At 48.1% G+C, this 26,557-nt stretch overlaps 1 protein-coding gene across 3 annotated transcripts in view; it reads right to left on the bottom strand.

The window, feature by feature from the left end:
• LOC147708847 (MFS-type transporter SLC18B1-like) overlaps window positions 1-26,557 on the bottom strand; it is a 721,944-nt gene that overhangs the window by 584,972 nt on the left and 110,415 nt on the right. For all 3 annotated transcript variants that reach the window (XM_086927467.1, XM_086927468.1, XM_086927469.1), the window contains exon 4: window positions 6,023-6,096. In XM_086927467.1, coding sequence (XP_086783593.1) covers window positions 6,023-6,096 — 74 coding nt within the window. The remainder of the gene's footprint in view (window positions 1-6,022; window positions 6,097-26,557) is intronic.

Genomic DNA, 26,557 nt, shown 5'->3' with positions numbered 1-26,557 from the left:
ATTTTTTTTTTATAAATTAAAAATTGAGGGAAGGCCCTGGGGGATGGGGTCCGCAGGGCTAAAAAAAAATTGAAAAGGAAAGGGGGCCACACAGCCCCCCCTACTTAATAAAAAAAAAGGGGCATGGCCTTTGAACACCTCTCTGCAACGCAGCCCCCTGGCGCATACTAGAGGTACCTGGTGGGCTAGTTGGCACCCAGGGGACCTCAGGATTCAAGGGCACTTAATCCCGCAACTTAAAAAGTGCCACAGGGCCTGTTTGCACACATTTTACCTCAGGCCCCGCCCCCTTCCTTCACCATTGTACAAATATTCCTCTAAAATCAGCCGAACTACAAATTCCCATTTACTCACCTGTTATCAGGAGAGAACCCAGTACGGCATCTTTTAGCCTAGCACTGACCCTGAAAAATAATTCTAAGCGTACTTACAGTGACTTGTATTTCCTTCCATAGGAATCCATTGTGTGGTTTTCAGCAGAAAAGTTTGTTGATTTTTGAAACATACAAATATTCCTCTAAAATCAGCCGAACTACGAATTCTGATTTACTCACCTGTTATCAGGAGTGACCTCAGTGCTGCTTCTTTGAGCCCAGTACTGATCCTGAAAAGTAATTCTAACCATACTTACCAGTAACTTGTATTTCCTTCCACAGGAATCTATTGTCTGATTTTCACCAGAAAAGTTTCTAAGTATCTATTTTCACAAACTAAAAATATTCTTTAAAAATCGCCTGTTTGACTTAAACACATTCTTTCAACTGTTTACAGGAGATGCACCCGTGCGGGATCCAGGAGCCACCACTGAATAAGAAAAAGTAACGTTAACACTACTTACTTGCTAAGTGATAGGATAACATTGGTGATTCTATGTGAAAAAGTTTCTAAGTGCCAACTTTTAAAATACAATAATATTCCTTAAAACTCTCTACTTTAACCAAACGCTTTTACTCAACTGTTTACAGGAGATGTCCAAGGACTGAATTTTGGATTCAGTCCTGTGGTTAGAAAAGTAATCCAAAAAGTAACAAATTGCATTTAACTAGAAATTCACATTGACCTCAGTGTGGCATTGTGTCTGATATTGTGCTGCGCATTACAACTGTAACTACTGTACTTAGAAGACTACTGCCTATATGCAAAGTATTTAAACTAAAGTAATTCATACTGAGAAAGCATATTTTGTAATGTAATGTATAATGTAATTTAAAAAAATAAAATATCTAAAAAAAATTGTAGAAAAAATGTAGAAAATCAGTACCAAAAAAATAATATAACTGCACTACATTTCAAAATTGTCATTTACAAAACCTTTGAAATTCACTGAAAAAAACTTGGGTTTCAGACATGTTATAGTTAGGAATTAGCATTTAAAAAACCTTTGAAATTCACTGGAAAAAAACATAGGTTTTGGGGGTGTTCTAGTTAGCTAGACATTTCACTCGTATAAAACCATTGAAATTCCCCCGTTATAGTTAGTTGTACTAACTATAACTCGCACGCCCGCAATCCACTGCTGATGATGTCACATATTACATCATTCATGACATGGTCAGTGACATCACTGATGACATCTTAAATGACATCACTGATGACATCATCCATGTGACAAACGGAAACATCTCATCATACAGTAGCATAACCTTTCAACACTCATTATGAAATATGAAGTACCATATTTGAAACCATTGACACACCAGTACAAGTTTCTAAAAACCCACTCAGTGATTCCTACATCTACATACACATCTAAACACCCACCTATAGATTCACTCATACATGCTAACAAAGATAAATGGAACACTATTAAATATACTTATACACCTACATCAACATTACACACCAGCACATATCCTATTCAAGTTCAAGTTCAAGAAATACTTTATTCGGTTCAATTCACAAAAACCATAAAAGTACACAAACATAAAAAAGTCCACATGTCACCAAGCAGCATAACAAATAATAAAATACAGCATAAAAAGAGAGGGAGTACCCCATAAAATATGCAGCACGTGGTGGCAAGAATTTAAAAACAACAACATGTACGATGATCCATACTTAAAGAATTCATTATAAAGAGTTGTAGGTTTAAGAAACTTGATTCAAGTTACAATGGTCAACATATGTGGAGAATCATCTAAGACCAAGTGATCTTTTTACTAAGTCTCACCGCTATGGTTAGGAATTTAGCCATGTTGTAAATTTCCCATATTTCCGCTAAAAGTTGAAGGTACAGCAAAGCTGGCTTCACTTGTCTAAAACCTTTCCCTTTTAACAGGGGTATGATGTACTTATTCCTAATGCCTTTGAAATAATCACAAAAAAACAAAAAGTGGGCAGTATCCATGATTGAACAGCCATCACATTTGCACAAATCTAAGTCCGTGCTCCTGGTCCAGCCAGAGCGGCCAGAGATTAATAAGTGGAATTTGTTAAATCGGAACTTAGTTAGAAGATACCTATGGTTGGAGTTGTTGACGACCTTAAGGTAAAGTTCCGGTTCATGGCCAGAGGAAACAATCAGTTGATGGGACCTGACAGAGGGTTTTAACAGCTCCCTACCTTCTCTCTCCATTCCTTTGTTCAACAGAAAGGTATTTTTAACCCATTTCAAATCACCTTTCAACAAACTAGAAGGTTTGTTGAACAGTTCAGGCCGACCCAACTTTTCGCACATTTGTTGCACATATTTCAGCCAAGGGATCTTTTCCCAGTGATCTAGCATTAGGCAGTCTTTTAGGATTTCATGATTAACTTCAAGCTCAAGATTGAGCCAGACTGAAATCCACTTTAAAATGGGGGCCATGGCAATTCTATCCTCCAGATAGTCCACGCCGCATTCCTGATGAACTATGAAGCTTGCTGTGGATCTTGGGAGGGAAAGAAGCGTTTTTAAGATATATCCTATTCACTTATGCAGACATCCTACTCACTTATGCAAACAATTGATCATACTTATATTTACTAAGCTACACACTTACACAAACACCACTTTATTTATTCATATAGATAGTAACATATTTAGTGTGTTATAAAATCACTATTACAGGTATACAGTTAACCATACGTCACTCATACAATCACTGAGTTTTATGTATACTTATTTATATACAACAATTGTCACATACACTGCCTTTTATATTTTTTGTTTGTTGTTATATCATTGAGAAATATATTTACTCATTACCACACCCATAAAGAGATTTACTCACCCAAACAACTATTTCCACATACAGTCTTAACCTCATATACCTACTAAATCAACTATTTACACATCTTTCGACAGTCACACACGTCCCACCCAACCACACACACATTCATACACTATCGCATACAAATACTCACTTAACTAATTAATAACTAATGTAGACTTTCACATAGCTAGTAACCAACTTATGTAATAGTTTACACAACAAGAGATATAGTGATACAGGTATTCACAAAGTTTAATCAATATCCCATATATTTCGTGAGACACTGTAAATTTGTCATATAGACAGTCAATCACATTGCTACTAAATCCTCCATTCAGACACTTATACATCCACTCAGTCTTCAAGGCAGATTGCTATATATATATATAATACTTATTTAAATATCGAAGCAAACCACATTCACTGGATGATGTCATCAGTGATGTCATCAGTGATGTCACTGACCATGTCATGAATGATGTAATATGTGACGACATCAGCAGTGGATTGCGGGTGCGCGAGTTGTAGTTAGTACAACTAAATATAACAGGGAAATTTCAATGGTTTTATACGAGTGAAATGTCTAGCTAACAATAACACCCCAAAAACCTATGGTTTTTTCGTTAAATTTCCAAGGTTTTTTAAATGCTAATTCCTAACTATAACTTGTCTGAAACCTATGGTCTTTTCAGTGAATATATATATATATTTCACCAGGAATCCCCCTTGCATAGAAAAAGTCAGCCGCACACCACAACAAAGCTTACATTCTTTTATTATGAGACAGACGGCATTCCTGACATATTTCGTTCAGCCTTGAACTTTTTCAAAGGTACGCCTCTCACCTAACACACGGATGATTGGAAACACCTGCAATGTGTCTTTTATTCAAATGTTCACACCCTGGTGGGCGTCCATAGTAGGTTGCAAGGTCTTCTCGTACTTGCTGTTACCATCACATTTATTCTTCTTTTATACCCTCCATTGGGTGATTGTAAAATGTGCACGTTTTGTTGTGGTCTCTGAATGTAAAGTCTGTTGCGCCCCAGGATAGATAGATAGATAGATAGATAGATAGATAGATAGATAGATAGATAGATAGATAGATAGATAGATAGATAGATAGATAGATAGATAGATATCAAATGCCCTTGAGCTTTCCAGGACGCACTCAGTGTTGAGCCTGCCATCCGGCTTGTCAGGATACTTCTCTCCATCAAAACCCAGGTGAATTATAGTGCCTGGCGCTTTTCACGGCCTGCCGCCCCTTAATCATAGGCTGCTAAGTATGCAATGTTAAAGGGCTTTTTAATTTCAAATAATTGCATGCTTTCTTTTGGTTCCCTGCCCTTAGTGGGCTGCACTTCGTTCATGTCCAGTTTTATTGCATGCTGGGAAATGTATGATTTACAAATAGCCAAAGTTATTTCTTTTAGTAAGTTCAATATCGCATATTTGATTTGAGGATTTGAGGTGTCCTTCAGTAGGAAACCAAGTATTGTGGACAGTTATTTACCTCCGGCTCCTCACGCTGGGCAGATTGAACTTGTTTCAATCCGCAGCCTCTTCTATCCATTTCTCGCAAAACGGTGAAATAAGATGGTGCATCCGGAAGCGGCAAGGACGCCGTGTTGCAATTTATAATCAACAAATGCCCTTGAGCTTTCCAGGACGCACTCAGTGTTGAGCCTGCCATCCGGCTTGTCAGGATACTTCTCTATATATAAAATCTTTTTTTTTATAACTTTGCTATGAAACATTTAAACCAGGAGTGGCTTTGAACTTTACCAGTGATTAATCTGTGGAGGCTGGGCTACATTAACTTTTTGGCACTGAAAGGGAAAGCCTATTTTATACTGTGAGATCCTACTTGAAATAAGACAAGATGCCAAACAGGGGAGACCACTCTATAAAGTGTGCCTTTTGTATGGAAATATGACTAAACTGGAACGTTTGCAGTTAGCCTGCCTCCACACATTTCACTCTGAAATACTGTATAAATTATTGTACGGAAGCTGCCGTGTGCCATTGTTTCAACTGTATACATATTGACCTAAAATAAAAATCACAGTTATAGTGATTATGCATTAAAACTAAAAACCCATTGAAATCTGTCACTGTGGTTAGAACCACCATCAATACCCAACACAACAGCCATGCAAACTATAACTCAAATACCAAATTCAAAGCTCATGACTTCACCCTTGATGAAACAGATACATTTACACAGGTTGGATTTGCATTTTTTATCACATTACTCATCGTTTTGACAGGGATGAGGGAGAATGTACTGTCATTTGTTCTTTAATCATATTTTGCTCTTTGGTGTTTTTAGTAATTGGTATATATATATATTATGAGGTCAAAAGCATTGAAATAGGTGTGGGAGTTATGGTTTTTGCATGGCTGTTGTTTGAGTTCCTAACCATAACTTGCAAATTGCAGTGGTTTCTCCCTCTTGATTGACAGCCATAACTGCATATTGACAGTCGTTTGTTGGGTGGCTTTCTGAGGTTTTTTTAACACATGCTAAGTTGTTATAACAAAGTCAACAATAAACTCATTTTAAACTTTGTTTTTTTGCTTAGTGAATTACTGTTCTTTTTTTGTTTATCATACTCCACATCCAAGATTCATCAAATGACGCCAAACATATTAACACCTTGGCTGCTAGGTGTTTTCCCCTCCTATGCTGATATTTCATTATTGCTATGGTTTCATGACGAGCTCAGCTCGTCATCAGCACAGCTCAACCGTGCATCATCGAAAGGGTTAAGAAAACAAAACACACCTTTCGTCTGGTGACTGCTAATAAGACTGAAACTCACCCAAACAGAATAGTAGTAACTCCAGATGTAAGCATTCCAGATAAAAACATGAACTTTGCTCCAATTTGCACAATCTGAAAAAGAAGCACAGTACTGTTAACTGAAATACTCACAAGTTCAGCACTAAAATATAATTAGGAAAGAACAAAATGCTCAAAGACAGGGGCAGGCAGTGATAACCTGTGCGTTTCTATGGAGGTTTTTTTTCCACACATCAGCTTTCCTTGCTATTGCCAATATTTTTTTTTTAGTCATAGACGATAGCAGAGGAAACCAAATTTGTTACAAAAACCCCTAGACCACCCCCCACCCACTGAAGCACCCCCAACTTGCCAGAATCCCCATCCCACCCTCCTCCCTAGCAACCATTAAACCCCCAACATTTGCAATATAGTCAACATGTCCATTGGGGTATACCCTATGGGGTTCATCTAAAGGTGCGCACATAGCCACCCCCTACACCTTGCCCTACGTCCTGTTCGGCCTCAGTCGGGCAAATTAAGAGAAGGGGGGGGGGTAACTGGAAAACATTACCACCAACAGTCCAGTACCCGTCCATGGCACACACGATCAGCAGCGGTGTATTCTCACGAGTGAAGCCCTCCCGTGGGCCTCTAGTTACTGTCAATGGGATATCACAGCACCGCAGCAATCAGAGCTCCAACTTATTTGTGGGACACCCCCGCGCCGCACAGCCACCAGCTGCTGCGTGTGCCCCTTTGCCTTGCCCCTGCCTCGCTGCCTGCCTCGCTGCCGGCTGACTCTGTTGTCGTTTGTTTTGTTTTTGTTTTGTTCACCATTTGTGCTTGTTAAATTGTATTTCTTGCCCGTGTTAGCGTTTTTTGATTTCCATTTGTGCCTGTATTTTTCAGCTTGTGTCCTTCCTGTTTGCCCGCCTACCTCGCCGCCCTCCGTCTTCCCTCCCCGCTCCCCGCTTCCCGCCACCACTGCTGACCCCGCCCCTTTTTTCCTTCTGTTCCCTCCCCGCTCCCGCCTCCCAGCTGCTCCGCCCACCCGCGCACTTGGCCTTTATATGGCGACCGTGCGACACAGGTGAGTGTGGCCCACTTGTGGGACACCCCCGCGCCGCACGGCCACCAGCTGCTGCGTGTGCCCCTTTGCCTTGCCCCTGCCTCGCTGCCTGCCTCGCTGCCGGCTGACTCTGTTGTCGTTTGTTTTGTTTTTGCTTTGTTCGCCATTTGTGCTTGTTAAATTGTATTTCTTGCCCGTGTTAGCGTTTTTTGATTTCCATTTGTGCCTGTATTTTTCAGCTTGTGTCCTTCCTGTTTGCCCGCCTACCTCGCCGCCCTCCGTCTTCCCTCCCCGCTCCCCGCTTCCCGCCACCACCGCTGACCCCGCCCCTTTTTTCCTTCTGTTCCCTCCCCGCTCCCGCCTCCCAGCTGCTCCGCCCACCCGCGCACTTCGCCTTTATATGGCGACCGTGCGAACGCGCAGCGGTCACGCGCAGCGGGCGCGCCGATTGTGCGCCAAAGGCGCGCCAAAGGTAAGCCCGTCTGCGCCCGTCCGCGACCGGATCGCGACCAGCGCCAGGACCCCTGGCCCACGAGGACCCCGACCAACCCGCCGGACGTACTCCGCCGCCACCCTCATCGCACTCAACACCGGCCGACTCCCAGAGTGCCACCAAGCCACACCACGACGCACCCACGGACCGTTCAGCTGCCACACCTGCAAATTCACCTGCATCCGGACCTGCCTCGCACCAACACCCGCCAAGTCGAACACCAGCAGCACCCACCTCAAGTGCATCCTGCTCAACACCCGCTCCGTCCACAGACACGCCATCGAACTCTGGAACCTCCTAGACGCCACAGCCCCTGACGTTGCCTTCCTCACAGAAACCTGGATGAACGCCTCTTCAGCTCCCGACATCGCCATCGCTATCCCTGAGGGCTACAAGATCGTCCGGAGGGACCGCAACGCCAACCAAATGGGAGGAGGCATCGCCATCATCCACAGGAACACCATCCGTCTCACGACCAGCACCGACAACACCCTGACCACCGCCGAACACCTGCATTTCCAGATCCACACCGACCCGAACACCACCCTCAGAGGCACCCTGATCTACCGACCCCCGGGACCGCGCACACAATTCAGCGACGACATCGCCGACTTCGTCAGCCCGCATGCCCTCCCCTCCGCTGACTACATCCTCCTGGGGGACCTGAACTTCCACCTGGAGAACAACAACGACCGCAACACCAGCACCCTGCTCGACAACCTCGCCAATCTTGGACTCAAGCAGCTGGTATCCACTCCCACCCACCTCGCCGGACACACACTCGACGCAGTCTTCTCATCCAGCACAGACATCGACTTCAGCCACGCCACAGAGCTTCAATGGACGGACCACAGCTGCGTCCACTTCACCTTCAAGAGAACGACGACCCACCACCACCAGCAACAGGCCGCCCGCAGAAGCTGGAACAAGATCACAGCAGACCAGCTCGCCACCTCCCTGAGCCAGCACCCTCCTGCCAGCTCAGCAAACCCCAGCCAGGCCGCCGACAACCTCACGAAGTGGATCAGCAGCTGCGCGGACGAACTCGCCCCGCTGAGGAGACCCGGCAGCAAACCCGGCAGCAAGAAAGCCCCGTGGTTCACCGACGAACTCAAGAGCTCCAAGAAGCACTGCCGAGCCCTCGAGAAAGTCTGGAGAAGGGAACCTACACCGGACAACAGGACCACCTTCAAGCTGGCCACCCGGAAGCACCACCAGCTGATCCGCGCCGCCAAGAAAACTGCTTTCAAGGACCGGCTGGACAACAACGCACACAACTGCAAGGAACTCTTCAACATCGTGAAAGAGCTATCCAACCCCAGCGCAGGAAACAACGACATCACCCCATCGCAAGACCTCTGCAACTCCCTCGCTTCATACTTCCACAACAAGATCGCGGACATACACAACAACTTCAACAACCAACCAACGCACACCAAGACCGAACAACCACCCCCCACCACCACCCTCCACGCCTGGACCCCGATCAGCACCGAAGACACCATCCGCACGATGAACTCCATCCACTCCGGATCACCGACCGACCCCTGCCCTCACCACGTCTTCAACAAGGCTGACGCAGTCATCGCACCACATCTGCGAGACATCATCAACACATCCTTCGACACCGCCACCTTCCCTGAGAGCTGGAAGCACGCCGAACTCAGCGCTCTACTCAAGAAACCCACAGCGGACCCCACCGAACTCAAGAATTACCGCCCCATCTCGCTCCTCCCGTTTCCAGCCAAAGTCATCGAGAAGACCGTCAACAAGCAGATGGCCGCATTCCTCGAGACAAATGGATCCCTCGACCCCTCACAGTCCGGCTTCCGAGCAAATCACAGCACCGAGACCGCTCTCATCGCCGCCACCGATGACATCCGAGCCCTGATGGACAACGGAGAAACAGCGGCCCTCATCCTCCTAGACCTCTCCGCGGCATTCGACACTGTCTGCCACCACACCCTAGTACAGCGCCTCAGCAACGTCGGAATCCAGGACAAGGCGCTGGAATGGATCATCTCCTTCCTCGACGGAAGAACACAGAGAGTCCGCCTACCACCGTACAAGTCAGAGGCCACCAAAGTCATCTGCGGCGTCCCTCAAGGATCCTCTCTGAGCCCCACCCTCTTCAACGTCTACATGAGCCCCCTCGCGGCCATCGCACGCCAACACAACCTCAACATAATCTCCTACGCCGACGACCCCCAGCTGATCCTCTCCCTGACCAACGACCCCGCCGCCGCCAGAGCCAACCTGCACGAAGGGATGAAAGAGGTAGCCGAGTGGATGACGACCAGCCGCCTGAAATTGAACTCGGACAAGACGGAGGTCCTCATCCTGGGCTCCTCTCCCTCCGCCTGGGACGACTCCTGGTGGCCTCCCGCCCTGGGCACCGCACCCAAACCGACAGACCATGCACGCAACCTGGGCTTCATCCTGGACTCCTCCCTCTCCATGACCAGGCAAGTCAACAGCGTCTCCTCGGCGTGCTTCAACATCCTACGCATGCTACGGAAGATCTTCTGGTGGATCCCCACCGAGACCAGGAAGACCGTCACCCAGGCCCTCGTCACTAGCCGACTGGACTACGGCAACGCCCTCTACGCCGGCACCACCGCCAAGCTCCAGAAGAGACTCCAGCGGATCCAGAACGCCTCAGCCAGACTCATCCTCGACATCCCACGAACCAGTCACATCTCCGGACATCTGAGAGACCTTCACTGGCTCCCCGTCAACAAAAGAATCACCTTCCGCCTCCTCACCCACGCACACAAAGCCCTACACGACCAAGGCCCGAGCTACCTCAACAGCCGAATCAACTTCTACGCTCCCAAACGCCACCTCCGATCAGCCAACCACGCCCTCGCCGCCGTACCCCGCATCCGAAGAGCGACTACAGGAGGAAGGTCCTTCTCCTACCTGGCCGCCAAGACCTTGAACTCCCTCCCGACCGACCTGCGCTTGACCCAAGACCACCTCTCCTTCAGGAAGAAGCTGAAAACCTGGCTGTTCGAGCAGTAGCGGCACCCCCCCACCCCCAGCGCCTTGAGACCCTACGGGTATGTAGCGCGCTCTATAAATGCCATTGATTGATTGCTTGATTTGTCTTCATTTGGTGATTGTTCATCTTCCCGTCTCTCATTACCATTATTTCTTTGCCCAGAACGTTCCAGTCGCAGAGCTTTCAGAAAATCTTCCACCTGTTGCGGATTCGTGAAGAAGTGCTGCTTTGCTTGGTGGGTCACTCCCAATTTTGCCAGGTACAGCAGCGCATAGTCAACCTGTAGTGCACTGAGCTTTTTTTTTACATCTAGGAATTTACGTTGTTGTTCCTGCACTATAGGCGTAAAGTCTGGATAAATGGAAAAACTGACACCATCACACGTGAGATTTTGGTTGGTACGTGCTGCCTGCAACGCAGTATCTCAATCCCGGTAGTTCAGGAGTTGCCAGTACCGTTCCGATGCTTCTTGGTCCGCCGCCCTTCAGTAACACAGATAGGTGGCCGTCTCCCGGTGATCCTCCCAAGAGGCCTGCGCGCCGAGTGGCGCGCCACGGACTGGCGTAGTCTTTAGGCCCCCTCCGTTCGTTCCGCCTAGCACCAGCCAGTGCTCGGTCCAGGTGTCGCTGCCTATATCTTTGTCTCGGCACGACGTGGAGTTCTCAATTTTTCACTGATGCGGCAGAAAGGTACCCTCAGCACCCTTATGTGGTTTTTGTCGGGCAAGGAGTCGGTTAAGAAGGATAAATGTAGGATTGTGTTTCCAGGCTGCAGGAGCCTCACGTTAGTGTGGCCATTCTGCTTGTGCGCCCTCTAGCGCCCCCTGCTATTGCCAATACTTACCAACCCCCTGCATTGCATTTTAGAAAACTCAGCACAGAGCACTACAGAGTAGAGGCACTAACTTACAGCACTGCCCTGCATCCCAGAGACTGAAACCTACGACACAGCACCCAAGACACCAGCATACTCAACTGCATCCTAAGGGCAGAAACCTAGGACATGCACTGCAGCCTAAATGCACTCACGTAATACACTGCATTACATTTTTAGGTCTCGCCTGAGCCAGCGCCTGCGCTGTCTGGCAAGACATTTAGTGAGTGGGCTTCAAAAAGCCGACCACAGCTTTTTGTGTGGCATAGAGCGTGTGGTAACATGAACAATTACGAGCAGAGGTGCCATCTGGCTTTCGTCTCTCATCATGGTGCACGCACATCGCACACCACTCTCCAGACGTGACGCTGCAGTCGCTTTCACTTTTGCCGCCGTGTGCGCACCACTCGTGTGCTTTTAAAAAATGTATTTTAGCACGCGCGCGCACACACACAACTCTCTGGCTTTTGCTTTGTGAATATTGATTAAGAAGGTTAGTGCAATGTTGAACCCTCCATGTACATTGGTTTAGACATGCTGCTAGCACACCTAGTGCATGTACGAGTCTGTGGTCTTGTACGACACCTTCTGCAGTCCTGTTTGTAGCCACGCTTCCTTTACGTGTTGGTATGTTTTCACACACAATAGTAAGTCCTGTCATACAGCGTCCTGCCTTGTACAGGCCTGGACGGGGAAAGGTATCACACGTGACATAAGGCACCAGGTCGACATGCTGGTTCTCTTGTCGCTATAGCATGCTGCACTGTTCAGAATGGCATACCTCAGTGATTCATTTGAGCCCATCTGTTCCCGGATGCTAAAGCATGCAAATACTGGTTGGACAAACATGCACAGACTGTATCACAGCAACAGGCATCTTTTTGTGCTTCTTACGCCGATTGTGAACCTAGTGGACGCAAAGACTCCTGCAGTTTTCAATGTAAACGTTTTGTTTTCGTGCATTTAGTCGTGCCGCAGTTGGACTTATTTCCACTTTCCCATTCATTCTTAAGCGCCTCTCCTCTCTACCCCGCCACCCCCTCCTCCTCATTTACATCCCGGCGCCCTTCTGCTGAGCATATTGATGCAAGCCCCCCTCCTGCGCTCTGAGATAGCAGGGCAGCTGCTAATGCTCCCGGCCACTGAACGAGAAAATTCTAGGCGGGAGGCTGCCAATCAGATCTCGTGTACCACAGTTATTTCTGAGGAGGCGGATTTCTAACAACCCGGGGAGCACAGGATGTTTTATCTACCTCATGCTTCAGTAATTATGTAGGGCTGCACTGCCTGAGGTAAGCGCCGGGCACGCAGGCACGAAAGTAGCGACAGTTCAACAGGCTCCCCCCTCCCTCTATTCACAACAAGCATTTGCAATGCAATAGGCCTTGCATTTATTTGAGTTTGAGCTATTCACATTGCAAATAAAAATGCCTTTTATTTTTTTTTGTTTTTAAAACTTAAATAAAACGCATTCTCATTTACAATGCCAATAGCTTAAACTTGCGTAAATGCAAGACCTATTGCATTGAAAATGCTTGTTACTAATGCAACCCGTTGTACTATGCTCTGCTCTAGGTACACTGGCTCACCACACTGCACTACAGCTAGGGACAAGCGATGAGCAAGGCTTAGCAGCATGCCGAGCTAGACGCAAGGCTCGGGAGCTCCCGGCCGTCGATACCAAAATCCGCCATAAACTTCATGCCACAGATCTAAAAATCGCCACACGGATCCCTTACAGAGACGCTGAAGTTGCGCCGCTGCCGAGAGAGGTCCGCGGAACCGCTGGAACCCTATCTTTAGCGGGGTTTTCCTGGTCAGAGAAGGAGGAGGCGGCAAAACCAAGATGGCGCCCCGGGATCGGAGCTAGCCTCAGCCAGACACCGGACGACGGGGAGCGGAGCACAGCTACCGGGAGGACCGCGCACTGGCACTGCGGGGCGCGGGGCAGGAGAGGGGGTGTTGCGGCCCGACAGCCCGCACGGACCGACCCCGAGTGACGGTGGAGCCGCTGTTGTGAGGGGAGGTGCTGGCGGCGAGGAGTCCGAAAGCCGATGCCGGGGGAGAACACCACGCTGCACAGCGGACCCCGGCTGGAGCGGCGGCGACCCACGGAGAGCCCTAGGTGAGCGGTGGGAATCCTCCCCCACCCCCCGCATGGCTCCTCGGCCGCGACCGCCCTTTACCAACATGGCAGCCTGACCGTCGGTCGGGGACCCGGGACTGCCTGGGGGGGACATGGCCCGACGGGGAATGGCGTGCGCTGCCTGAGAGGGACTCCCCACCTACCCGCAGAGGACCAGGAGCAGCAGCGAGCGGCCCCGCGCACCTTACTCCGACGGGGCTGCCCTTCACCAACATGGCGCCCAACTGAGGCAACCCCGCGCCTGACAACGACGCAACCCGAGGGGGAAAACATTGGTGCTGGCGCGGAGAGGGGGCGGACAGCGACTAGCGAAGGTGCCGGCGGACCCTGAGGCTCCTGGGTGCCAGTCCAGGGGAGCCGGCCCACGCAGGCAACCACCGGAGTGAGGTGTCCCGAGACGGTGGGGCCCGGAGCTGCGGGGGGGCCCAGAAGGAGACGCTGCTGCCTCCGACCTAGGTTGTGTCAGACCACGGACCCGGAGATTTGCCCGTCCCCCCCTACCCCCCCTCATCCACGTGGGCCTTATCCCTCATAACCAACTCTCCGTCCACGAACGATTGGCGGCCGCGCGGGACCCTCTTGGGGAGCGCCCAGGTGGCCCTTGAGACTTGGAGAGAAATACGGATAGCTGGCGCAGCAGGGGTGCTTGGCGTCCAGCCGGCGGGGTGAAGGAAAACCAACGGGCAGAGAGCGGAAACACGTGGAGCTATCCCGGGGCACGGAGTGGGCTCTGGCGGCTGATACACGCAATCTCGAGAAACGTACGGACTGCGGCAACCAGTGCGCGAGGGGGAGTGGAACTCACCGGCACCAGTGCGGTACACCTCGTCGGTGGGCGACCATGGGAAAGAAGGATCCTGTCCCTAAAACCCTGAAGCAAGGCCCCATGGACAACTTCGCGACCTCCCGCCCAGGGAGGGAACACCCCAATGCTGCTCAGGAAGGCTCTCTGGACACCGATAGACTCCTAGCGGCCATTCAAGCCTCAAGATCCGACATCCAGGAGTCGAGAGCGGCGCTGGAAGTTAAAATAGGTGAGGTGGGGTCCGAGGTTACCCTCCTCCGGCAGGACTTCAGGAACCTTTCGGCGCGAGTCACAGAAACTGAAACTCGAATTGGAGAGGCGGAAGACTCAATTACCACGCTACGCAAAGACATGGTGGAACTCCAAGCATCTCACAGACAACTCCTTTGGAAGGTGGATGATGCGGAAAATAGGGCACGCCGCAACAACCTCCGCTTTGTGGGCTTTAGGGAGGGAATCGAGGAGAACGATATGGCAGCCTTCCTCCACACTTGGCTGACCACGACTTTCCCGACGGCACGCTTCTCGGCATGCTTCGTAATCGAAAGGGCCCATAGGGCACTGCTGGCGAAGCCCCCAGAAGGCGCAAGACCTAGACCAGTGATTGCACGTTTCCTGAACTTTGCTGACAGAGATCTAATTCTTCGTGAGGCTAGGAAAATGGGGGAGATCCGCCTAGAGAACACTAACATCATGATTTTCCCGGACTATAGCCAGGAGGTCCAGAATCAGCGTCGCTCTTTCGACCTGGTGAAAGCAAAACTGAGGGCGCTAAATATCACCTACATGCTGCTCTTCCCGGCGAAACTCAAGGTTATTTACAAGGACAAATCACTCTTCTTTACACACCCTGAGGACGCCTGGCAGTGGCTGGAGGAGAGGCCTGTCCTCAATAGTAGAGAAGCGGCAGGCCGCGAGGAATTGGACAGGTCACTGAGAGAGAGAGTCAGCTGGGGCCTCCCAAAACCACAAAGGCGGAAATCGAGGAGGCTGCACTCCCGCACAGCTGGGACACCATATCAAGCCCACACATCCGCGGGGGCCAGAAGAGGGCGATCGGAATCACCGGGAGAATCCTCCACTGCGGGCGCACAAAGACAGGTCCCTCGCCAATCGGCACTCTCAGAAGGAGACGGCGAGGACCGGGCGGAAGAGGGAGTATCGGAACCTGAGGAGGTAGACCCCAGTGAGGAACGGGACTCGATGCACCCGCTTGAGAAGGAGATCCGCCATTTGGAACGGGACTTGTCCGGTAAACAGAGCGGAACTGACTCCGCTACGCAAGACTCACACTCATGAAAACTGCAGAGTGGCATACTAGAGAAGACGGCCGGGAGGCACGAAGACACGCAAGTTGACAGTACTTTCTTGTGTTTGTTATCTCTCCCCTGTCCAGTGTACATGTTTTTCTTTCCTTGAACTGGTTGAGACATTGGGCTAGAAACGACACTGGAACTAGTGCTCTCACAGCCTTTCGAGTTGTGGTGAAAGGTGAGGGCCGGTTAAGTTGAGGGGAGGAGTGGGTGGGCGACAGACCGTCTCCCGCTGAAAGCTCGGTCCTATATGGGGATGAGGCTGGAAGGGGAGGGTGGTGGGGAGGGGGGGGGGGGGTCCAAGGGGGAACAGAGTTATCTTGAGTTGGGAGAAGGGGGAACAAGGTTGGGGGGAAGCCACAGTTGGGGAACACCCGAGAAAACATACTCTACCACTGCCACAGACACACCCACCGTACGCACCGCTAACAGCTAAGAATCAACACACACGATGGCAGGTACACTAACAGCGCAACCAGGGGAGGAAGAGGCACTATCCATTTTAACGTGGAACGTTAATGGCCTCGGGTCGAAAGTCAAACGGGGTCTAGTGAACGCATATCTTAAGAGGCTAGCGCCGGATGTCGTTCTCCTGCAGGAGACGCACCTTAAAGGTGACAACTGTGCATTCATAGCGAGAGGTAGGCTCAGGGTCCTGGCACACGCAGGGTACACCTCGGACTCGAGGGGAGTAGCGATTCTGGTTAAAAAGTCGCCACCTTTCTGCGTCACGCACACATGGAGCGACCCACAGGGCACATATGTGGGGGTTCAAGGGATGTGGAGGAGACAGCGATACACTATAGTGTCGGTGTATGCGCCGCCAAAGCTTCAACCACGTACACTTCAAGCGATAGCATCACTCCTCATCGACACGGCAGACACCATACAGATAGTGGGAGGTGACTTCAACGATGTGATGTCAGACGAACTAGACCGTACGGGGCTACCACGTAGAGGGGGACCGCAGACAGTTCTGGCACAAACGATGACCACATTAGGACTCATGGACATATGGCGATGGCGACACCCCACACAACCCGCCTACTCCTTTTACTCGGGGGCACACAAAGTCTTTTCCAGGCTAGATTATCTTTTTATGGCTAGGCAACACTTAACGGCGGAAGATGTAGTGGACTACAAGGCGAGGGGTATTTCTGACCACTCACCCCTTTACGCGAAAGTGGGGGGGGGGCGAGACGGAGGAGAGGAACTGAATGGCGTCTGGCGGCATGGGACATCCAATCCCCAGAACTTGCCAGCGGAGTCAGGGCAGACATTAAAGTGTACATAGCCGAAAATGAAGGGTCCGTTGCCTCTAAGATAACCCTCTGGGAGGCGATGAAGCCAGTACTACGAGACAGAATACAGGGCAGGCTGAAAGAGGCGAGACGGAGGCAGCAGGAGGAAGTGGCAGCCCTGGAGGCCTCCATACTGACACTGGAGGAGGACTATCAGGCACATAAGGGGGAGGACACGTTGCGGCGCCTGCTAGATACCCAGCGGACATATAGGGAGTTGGTCTCCAATGAGGCAAAGACACAGTCGCTAGCAACTCTACATCGTCTGTACGATGTGGGGGATAAGTCGGGTAGGCTCTTGGCCTGGCTCAGCAGGAGAGACAGAGATGCACGGTGGGTGGAACAAATCAAAACGGGAGATGGTGGTGTGCGCTGCACCGACGCTGAGATAGCGGAGGCGTTCGCGACCCATTACGAGCAATTCTACACAGCTAGGGACCTAGGGGACGTAGCTGTGGCGCTGCAATACCTGGAACAGACTGAGATACCAATCCTATCACCTGAGTCCAGTGCGGCCCTAGATGGCGACATAACGCTTGACGAGATTGCAGACGCCATAGCCAAACTAAAAACGGGCAAGACGCCGGGTCCCAACGGGTTCCCAGCGGAATTTTTCAAAAAAGCGTCGGACCTCCTGACCCGGCACCTTAAAAATCTCCTTACTGAATCTTTCCAACAGAACGCGCTGCCACCAGACCTCGCGCTGGCCACCATCGTGCCGATCCACAAAGAGGGCAAACCTAGAGAGGACTGTGCATCATATCGCCCCATTTCCCTCCTTAATATCGAAGTGAAGGTATTAGCGACCATCCTGGCAACACGCATGAGGGCGGTGATCCCAGACCTTATACATATGGACCAGTCGGGGTTTCTCCCGGACAGGGCGACAAAACTAAACCTTAGACGCACCCATAACTGGCTGCAGGAGGTCAAGGGAAGGAGCGAACCTCACTGGTTCCTTTCCCTTGACGCAGAAAAAGCATTTGACGCGGTGCACTGGCCCTTCCTTATGGCGGTGCTCCAGCGGTTTGGCTTTGGTCCGGCGATCTGCGGCTGGGTACGGCTCCTATATCATGCCCCGAGAGCTCGAGTGAGAGTGAACGGGAAACTATCCCGCGAATTTAAGGTCGCACGGGGCACACGGCAAGGGTGCCCGCTATCCCCCCTACTGTTCATACTTACCATCGAAATCCTGGCAATTAATATCAGATGGAACCCAAACATCCATGGCTTTTCATTAGACACCCCAGGGGCGATGCAGGAAAAGATATCACTCTACGCGGATGATGTGCTCCTATACGTCACCAACCCCGACATAACAGTGCCAGAATTATTCCGGGAACTGGACAGCTTTGGTTCGCAGGCGGGCCACACCATCAAATGGCACAAGTCGGCCCTATATGACCCGCAAGGGAGGGAGCAGTGGGGAAACATCCCAGAACGCCTGGTCATGACCTCCACGGGCTTTCTATACCTGGGGATATATATCACCCGAGATGAGAAACTCTCCTTCTCCAAAAATATCGACAGAATCATGGGAGACGCGGTGAGGGACATGGACAGATGGAAACGGTTACCGCTCACGCTCCTGGGCCGGGCAGCGATGTACAAAATGATCACCCTGCCTAAGTTCCTCTATGCACTCCAGAATGAATACTACCCGCTCCCGACCGATACGCTACGGAAGATACATGCAGATCTCCGTACCTTCCTATGGCTGGGAAAGCAGCCGCGAATAGCTCTACAGACACTCCAACGACACCAATATAGTGGGGGCATATCTCTACCGAATCTGGAGGCCTACTACTGGGCGGAACACCTGACGCCCATAAACGAGTGGATCCATGTCCAGGCGGACCACCCGACATATATGTTGGAAAGACACACACTATCGAACAGAAACATTCTCTATTATTTGTATGGTGGGAGGATCGGGGAATCGCTGCTACCGGCGACGTCAATCACACTAAAGGCATGGCGGCGAGCCACCAAACGCATGGGCTGGGAGGGAAAGCTCACCAGACAAACACCATTGTGGCACTGCCGGTGGCTCCCGGAACTTGGTAAACTCAGAGGCTTCCAACGATGGGACGATATAGGTATGTCCCACATAGGCGACATGATCTATAGGGGGGAATTGAAGACGTTCCAGGCTCTCAAGACGGAATTTGGGCTCAGCCACACACAATTGTTCAAATACATGCAATTGAGACACGCTTGGAGGGCACAAAAGCTACAACTCGCAGACATACCTGAGTATGCGCCACTAGAGGGTAGACTACTCCAGGAACACATATTGGGTAAAGCGGTCTCCCTCACCTATAAAACCTTGACTAATAATATACTGGGCGACCTAGTGAGACTGAAGGGAGTGTGGGAGGCAGAGGTGGGTGAGATGGAAGATATTGATTGGGAGATGGTCCTTATGCACCCCCGGGAGGTGGCGATCAAGTCCAGGCTCCGCCTCATCCAGTTAAACGTGCTACACAGGACGTATTTTGATAGAGTGAAACTGCTCAGGATGGGGAAAATAGCAGACTCCACATGCTTAAGGTGTGGTAGTCAGCAGGGGCACTTCTATCACACCCTTTGGCAATGCACAAACATACAAAACTACTGGACAGACATCTATACAGAGCTGGGGGAGGTTTTGGGGGTGGAACTCACCCAAGAGCCTAAGTTAGCCCTACTGGGCCTGACCACTGAAGTGGACCTGCCTCGCCCCCTGCTCATTTTTCTGGTTCTAGAGCTTGTAGTCGCCAAGCGAGACATTGCAAAATATTGGGGAGCAGCAGAATCGCCGACCCTTGAGGAATGGAGACGGGGGCTCGACCTTTACATGGCAGCGGAGAGGGTGACCTATAAAGCGAGGGGATGTCCCAAAAAGTTCCGAAGGGTGTGGGCCAAGTGGAGACAGTATCACGGTCTGGAGGGAGGGCAATGAGGAAGAGTGCCAAGGGGAAAAAGGAGGACTGGAATATGAACTGTGTAATACTGGGGCATATGTGGACTATGTCACCCAACAATGAGGTACCTCTGGTACATGAGACCCCGTGGGGAAATGGAAATGCTGAAATTGGCGGTTGCGAGGGGAAGGGGTGGAGTGGGAATGGTTGTTGATAGATTGGTATATGTACGTGACTAAAGACTCTTGAAAACGACCCAAGGTGTATCCAGTGGCTGAACAGTTGACAAGTTGAAGGGGGGGAGGGGGAGTTGAGGGTTCAATGGGATTCAAGCCCAATTCACAAAAGCAGATATTTACTGTGATGTAGACTATCCACGCCGGCTAAATTGGTTTGCCTTCAACATACATCTTGCAAACGCCGCCCGACCTCCGGGGTGTGGGCTGAACGGCTGTGTGACAAAGTGTTTTTTATGCATATTGCCTCTCCCGCTTCTGGGACGGCGGAAAAATCGCATACCATGCTGGTCTTTTCTGCAATAAAAATAATTTACAAAAAAAAGCATACATTAGTTTTAAGAATGATGCAGTCATTTTTAGGTCAGGGTGAAAAGTTTTTCTTTACCGTAAGCTGGCTCTTTGCAAAGCACATGATAATGGCTAGAAGGGAGAGTTGTTTCTTGGTTCTAGTGAGCGTCATTGTTCCTGGCTTGCTAAAGCCCAGTTGATATGCACAGAGTTAATGATGAATACATTGTTAGAATATTCCTTCTCGCACAGGCCCAGCTCCAGGATTCTCAACCTGGGTTGGCCATGGAAACACCTGGGTGGGCCAAGAGTATGCATGAGTGAAGCAGACAAAACTCAACATAGGTTTTATGGAATACATGGGAGGGGCATTGATGAGCCTGCTGTATAAAACAGCCTTTTGCACAAACGTATCAAACTATTGTCTAATGACATTACTTGATGTTGAAGTTGTTACATGAACTACAACCATGGGTTGCACACCAAAATCTTTTGCCATTCTTTAAATAGGCTTCCTTGGTAGTATATCAGACAAAATGTTAGCACTGCCTATGGTTGTAAATATTTTAATAGTGGGGTACTACTGTATGCTTGCTTTATGAACTTTGAAATAACATTTTTTAGAGGTGATAGGAACTTATTGTCGAATAAATGTAATATCTGGGGAATTCAATACTGTTACAAGCTATCTGACAGCTATACAGTAGAACCTAGTTTCAAATAAGGCTTAATAGCAACTTTGCTTTATCCTCTGGGATCTATGGTTATAGGATATAGAAACACGGCGGTGTGCTCACCCTTTTCTTTTTCAGCATCTGTGTATCAGACTCAGGGGCTGCTTTGGTCAATCATAAATCTTGATCCCCACAGAAAGAGTAGAACTTGACATCAATATTACAGTACGCAGCTGACATAATAATACTGAACTGAATTAGTGTTGACCTGTAGCATCAATTAAGTATCCTTCACATGTACAGCAAAAACAACAGCAGTAAAAACAACAAACGTTTTAGTATTTGACAAAAAGGTTGTTAAACGGAGCCCCACCAGGAGCTGCCTGTCGGCCCATGACCAACTGTCGCTTCACCTCTCGGCGTCCCAACATTCCGAGGCATCATCAGACTCCAACATTCTGATGAGTCAGAGCACAGGCACTGGCTGAGCAGGAGTGGTAAAATACCGTACAATATAAATGCAGGATACTACAAACTAATAGCTGAAAGAAAACAAGCTCTTTGACGGCTAGCCTCTTACTCCTGCAGTAAGCTGTAGAGATATAGGTTAGACCTGCTTCCTATCTTTTGTTTTTAGAATTAAGGTGTGGGCTTTTCTGATAGGAGGACCAATGCCAAGTGAGCATAAACCCAAACCTCGCAGGTTGCTTCAGTTTCTATAATAATATCAAAGAGTTTCCTGTGCATGTAATGTATTGTTTCCTCAAGCTTCAAAATGAATGAAGAAGGTATTTAAAAATTCCCTTTACAAGAGTTGGCATACAAAACTGTGCTTTTGTAGTAATACCTTGATTAGATGGCCAATGCCTCAACCTCAATAAAGTACGGCATCTATAGGCGGAAGATGATTGACTGTTTTCCTATTTAGGAAAACAAGGGAAAGTCCACTGAGGACGTCACATAATTACTGTCCAAGTACCAAGGGAAGGGAAACCATTCTTATGGAAGAGAAAGCCTCAGGCTTCATCATTGGCAACCTCTCCCTACCCTTGTAAGGCCTGGTAGGACAATGCCACCAGGGCAGACTTGACACCTGATGGGCTCTGGCTCTCAACTCACAAGTGGTTTGTCGAATGTACTGATGCCATATTGAAAAGGATTAAATTGTAGAATATTTCTTCTTAATATGTATTAAAGATTACGCACGATTAGTAATTAATGTTAGCTTCTTTAGTGAGGCCAGTACTGCCAAACTTTTACATTGTAACTGTGAATAATTAATGTTTAGAAAATATATATGTATTTCTCACAATCATTTATGTATTTAGTTGAATGAGTTTAAACCATTTAATCTTCCTGTTGTACCTATTTTTGTGTTTTATCATTAGGCAAACCAGTGCCGCCTCCGTGCCTAGTTTGAGCAAATTCCCTCTTCTGAGACTTGTAGGTTTTACCTTTCTTCTTGTGTCTCTCTGCTAAAACTAAGAAAAAATAGGTTCTAATGGTGGCGAAACACTAAAGTCAGTCACCACAATAGTTGTACCTTTCTTCTTAGTGGTCCGGCCAGGACCCCATGTATGCTTTGATATTTATATAGCACAAACCTAGCTAAGAAACAATGGAGCACAGTACATACCGTGAGTGGTTGGGAGACGAACTACATAATTGCAGAAAGTGACTATCTTTTGTGTGACGTCCCACAGATGTTTGCCTTATCTACTTTGCTGGATTTGGAATTCTGTCCACCCTATCCCTCCTAACCAATAGTAAAAGTGCTTGTACGCCCCCTGTAAACATGGCTAGATTGGCTTATTCCTAAGGTGTAGAAAGCTTACCCTAGGCATGGAGGTTAAATGCCAGGTGTGAACTGCAGCACCTATTATATCACCCACTCCTATATGCAGGCAGCAGCTTAAAGGTAGCATGAGAAAAAAATAGCTGTCATTCTCAGAAAAAAAGAGGCAACCCTTTCAATTGGTAGTTTACAGATTAACGTCTTGACAGCAAAAATCTGAATCTCACTGGCATGGAGTGGCCCCATCCTTGTGAGCAACTAATGAAAGCACTGAAATCGTTGCAGCAAAAAGGTATGTTCGCCATAGCTCACATGAATGGGACGCTAGGCACTAAGGACATGTTACAGGCACAGACATTTCAAAAACATGAATGTACCATAGCCGCCAAGTTTTCAGTATTTACATGTTTGACAATTCTATGTTTGCAGTGTTCATATGTATGACATTTATATACCTCAAGTGTGACTCTTCGAGTGACACTTTCTACAAAGAATTTGAACATAAAAACTAGTGAGATATAGAGAAAGAAGTTGAAACAGAGGGAAAAGTATGGTGAGAAAAACCACAACGACAGAGAATGAGAAAGTGGGATCGTTAAAGAAACAACTTGAGAAAGATGTTTTTTTTTCTTTCAAGTAACACAAAGAGACAGTAGGAGAAAGAGGAGAGCGAAATGGGGTAAGATGTGAATAGAAAGAAAAAAGAATGGGAAGAGAACAAGACACATAGACAGAAGGACGTGATATAGAGAGGTTCCAAGTGATGGGTGGGGACACAGCAGAGAAACAGTTATAAGGAAATAACGCGCAGTTCACACTCCCAGACAGGGACGTTTTAAGTCATCGGCAAAGTGGGCTATGGCCCAGGGCCCAAGACTTTCAGGGGGGCCCTGATACAGTCAGCTCTGTTGCGCAAAGTCTTGCCCTGATGAATTCCAATAACTCTTAAACGGATTATTTTAAATGCCATTTTCCTTTAATTTATTTTTAACTTGAGTGATGTGTGAGAGTCTAATTCAGACGTTTTGCAAAGAAATGTTGGGTTTATTTTTCATGCAAAGTCCCATATTTTCTTTTAGATCAAAATAGGACCACAAATATGATAGGGAGGGAGTCACAGAGATTTGCATTAATATTATTAAGCTGCTGCAGTGTTACAATATTGAAAACACACTTCACTATCCCTGAATATTCCAAGGAAACACCTTTAGAATTTGGACGATTGTGCCTCTGCACTGTCAGTGAACAGGCGAGAGAGGGCATGAAAGAGCTGAAACTGAATCATAAATTCGAGACCGCCCCAAACAGGGTTTGATTGGGATTTAAATTCGGCCCGGGCTCGTTAAAATAAGTGGCCCACATTTGCATATTACCTTTCCACAAAACACTGCTTCGACAACATTTTATTTTTAAAAAAGGGGGCGTGGGTAAAAAATGCACAAATTAGTTTACACTGGTGAAACACACCTGAAAACAAGTGAGGCCACTTCTGGTCGCCCACCTGACTGCGCTCAATCTGCATACATTAATGGGGCCGGCCCAGCGAGAGATTGGGAGTGACACCCCTGCCTGTTAATAAAAGGGAGGTAATGGACGCCCATCTGCCTCAGAAAGGCCACTCAGGCACCCACTGGGCCACTGGCTGCATCCGAACACAGACACCGCCCAAATCCGCCCCCCAGACTGCTCAAAACAGCAGCCCACAGCTGGAACTGGACACCGGCTCCTTGGGCATTGCCAGAGGGCCCGCGTTACCGATCCGACCCTGGCCCCAAAAATAAGTTCAGCCCAGGCCCCCTAAAATCCTTAAGATATCCCTGCTCTCAGACTCGCAAACCAGTACTGCCAGCCATGACAGAGCCTATCAGAACATGTTATCTTCAGTTGTTCTGGGCTGGAGGAGATCTTAGGTTGCAAATGGGGAGCAGTTAGGATGCTAAGGCCTGAGCGGTCGGCTCTGAGTCTGCCAACTCTGCCAACTGTAGAGCACAATTCCCTCCTCCCCAAGCCCCTCCCTCCACCTGCTGCCGACTCACTCTGAGGTCCAAGCAGGCTGTGCAGTTTATTTTTATTTAATGTGATTTTATGTAGCGCGAACATTACCTGAAGGTGTCAGAGCACTTTAAAAAAGAACCAGTTGCGATACATAAGGACTTAGGATTACATGAGTTACATAAAAGATACAAACAGAAAAAAATTGCAAATGTACAAGTTGTAAAGTCACACAAGGAAGAGATACAAACAGAGAAAATTGCAAATGTACAAGTTGTAAAGTCACTCAAGGAAGAGATACAAATGGATAAATACTAAGAATCACATAGGAATGGTAGTGAGTAAAAGGTCTACTGCATACTAATGGTTAGAGTTATCGCTATATACATATATATACAAATAGATTTTCTCAGGATTTTTGGTGAGGGAAGCAGCATGCTGGATACAGGTTGTGCAAGCTGGATACATGTGGGGCTGGGCCAACTCACCTCCTGGAAGGGCATAAACAAACTGCAGGCAACAAAGGCTATCACCGCCTCGCTCAGCCTGACAAGTATTACTGACACTATTGCATTGCAACTGAGAAATAGAACCAAGGAGAGGCAGAGTAGGCATCTGAACCACTAGCGCAAGCACAATGAGAAAGACCATGCTACTCAACACAATGGTGGGACAATATTGGGTGCTTGCGGTGGTGCGATGAATTTTCCTGAATACATTAGAGTAACGCATGTGTGGTACTTGGCAGGACAGACAATGAACTCTCTTCGGCTTCTGAATGGGGCTTGGGAGGGCCAGTGCGGCTTTCTTGGGTGGACCAGGCCCATCCTCTAGAACAGGTCTGTTCTCACATTTCAAAGGTAGCAAAAGTGTTACGCATCTGTACTGCTGTGTGTATTTTGAGAGGTAATGTACCCATGGTGTTTTTTTTGTAATGACCTTATGTGCAGTACTAAAGTAACTAGTGTAACGAAAACATATGAAATACAACCGAACTGTTTTTGTTGGTTCTAGGACTAAAATATTGAAGCATCTGTACAGAGGTCCTGGAACAATTTTCAGAGTGGGTGTGTTGTCATCAATGTTACATCACTAAACTCATGGATTGTGAAAAATCCAAGCATACACAAAGAAGAACGGTTCTAATAAGCCACACCAATTCAGCAAGAATGTGGTAAGGGTGTAGAATGTAGCTGGTGTTACATTATGGAGCACACTGTGCACATTTTCCATTTAATTAACCATTAAATGTACACAAACATACAGATTTACTGATAAAACAACATACTGGGCACAAACAATAAATGAGGGTATCCGGTTTCAGTGAGTATTTGTCATTGGACATCACCAAGTAAATTCGTGATTTGGTTTTAAACTATTAAAATATTTGTTTCCATCACACTTCAGAATTCCAAATTTGAAATATTTGTAAAGCTCATTTTAGAAGCACTTAAATGTTGTTGTGCGTTACAAAAAATGACATGCAACAGCGTTTTTCCCACTCTCGAGAAATAAAAGGAATCTCCAATCTGTGTTAAAACAAGCAACAAAATGTCAGAAAACTAGCCATACATTCTACCTCTTTCTCTAAACCACAGCAAATGTAACAAGATCAAAACAAAATTCAAAATCCATATTTACCTTGAAACTCCAGCATAATTATCTTAAAGGTGC

Source organism: Lissotriton vulgaris, chromosome 6 (assembly GCF_964263255.1).
Source record: "Lissotriton vulgaris chromosome 6, aLisVul1.2, whole genome shotgun sequence".
Taxonomy (NCBI): Eukaryota; Metazoa; Chordata; class Amphibia; order Caudata; family Salamandridae; genus Lissotriton; species Lissotriton vulgaris.
This window is presented reverse-complemented; position numbering and strand designations above follow the sequence as displayed.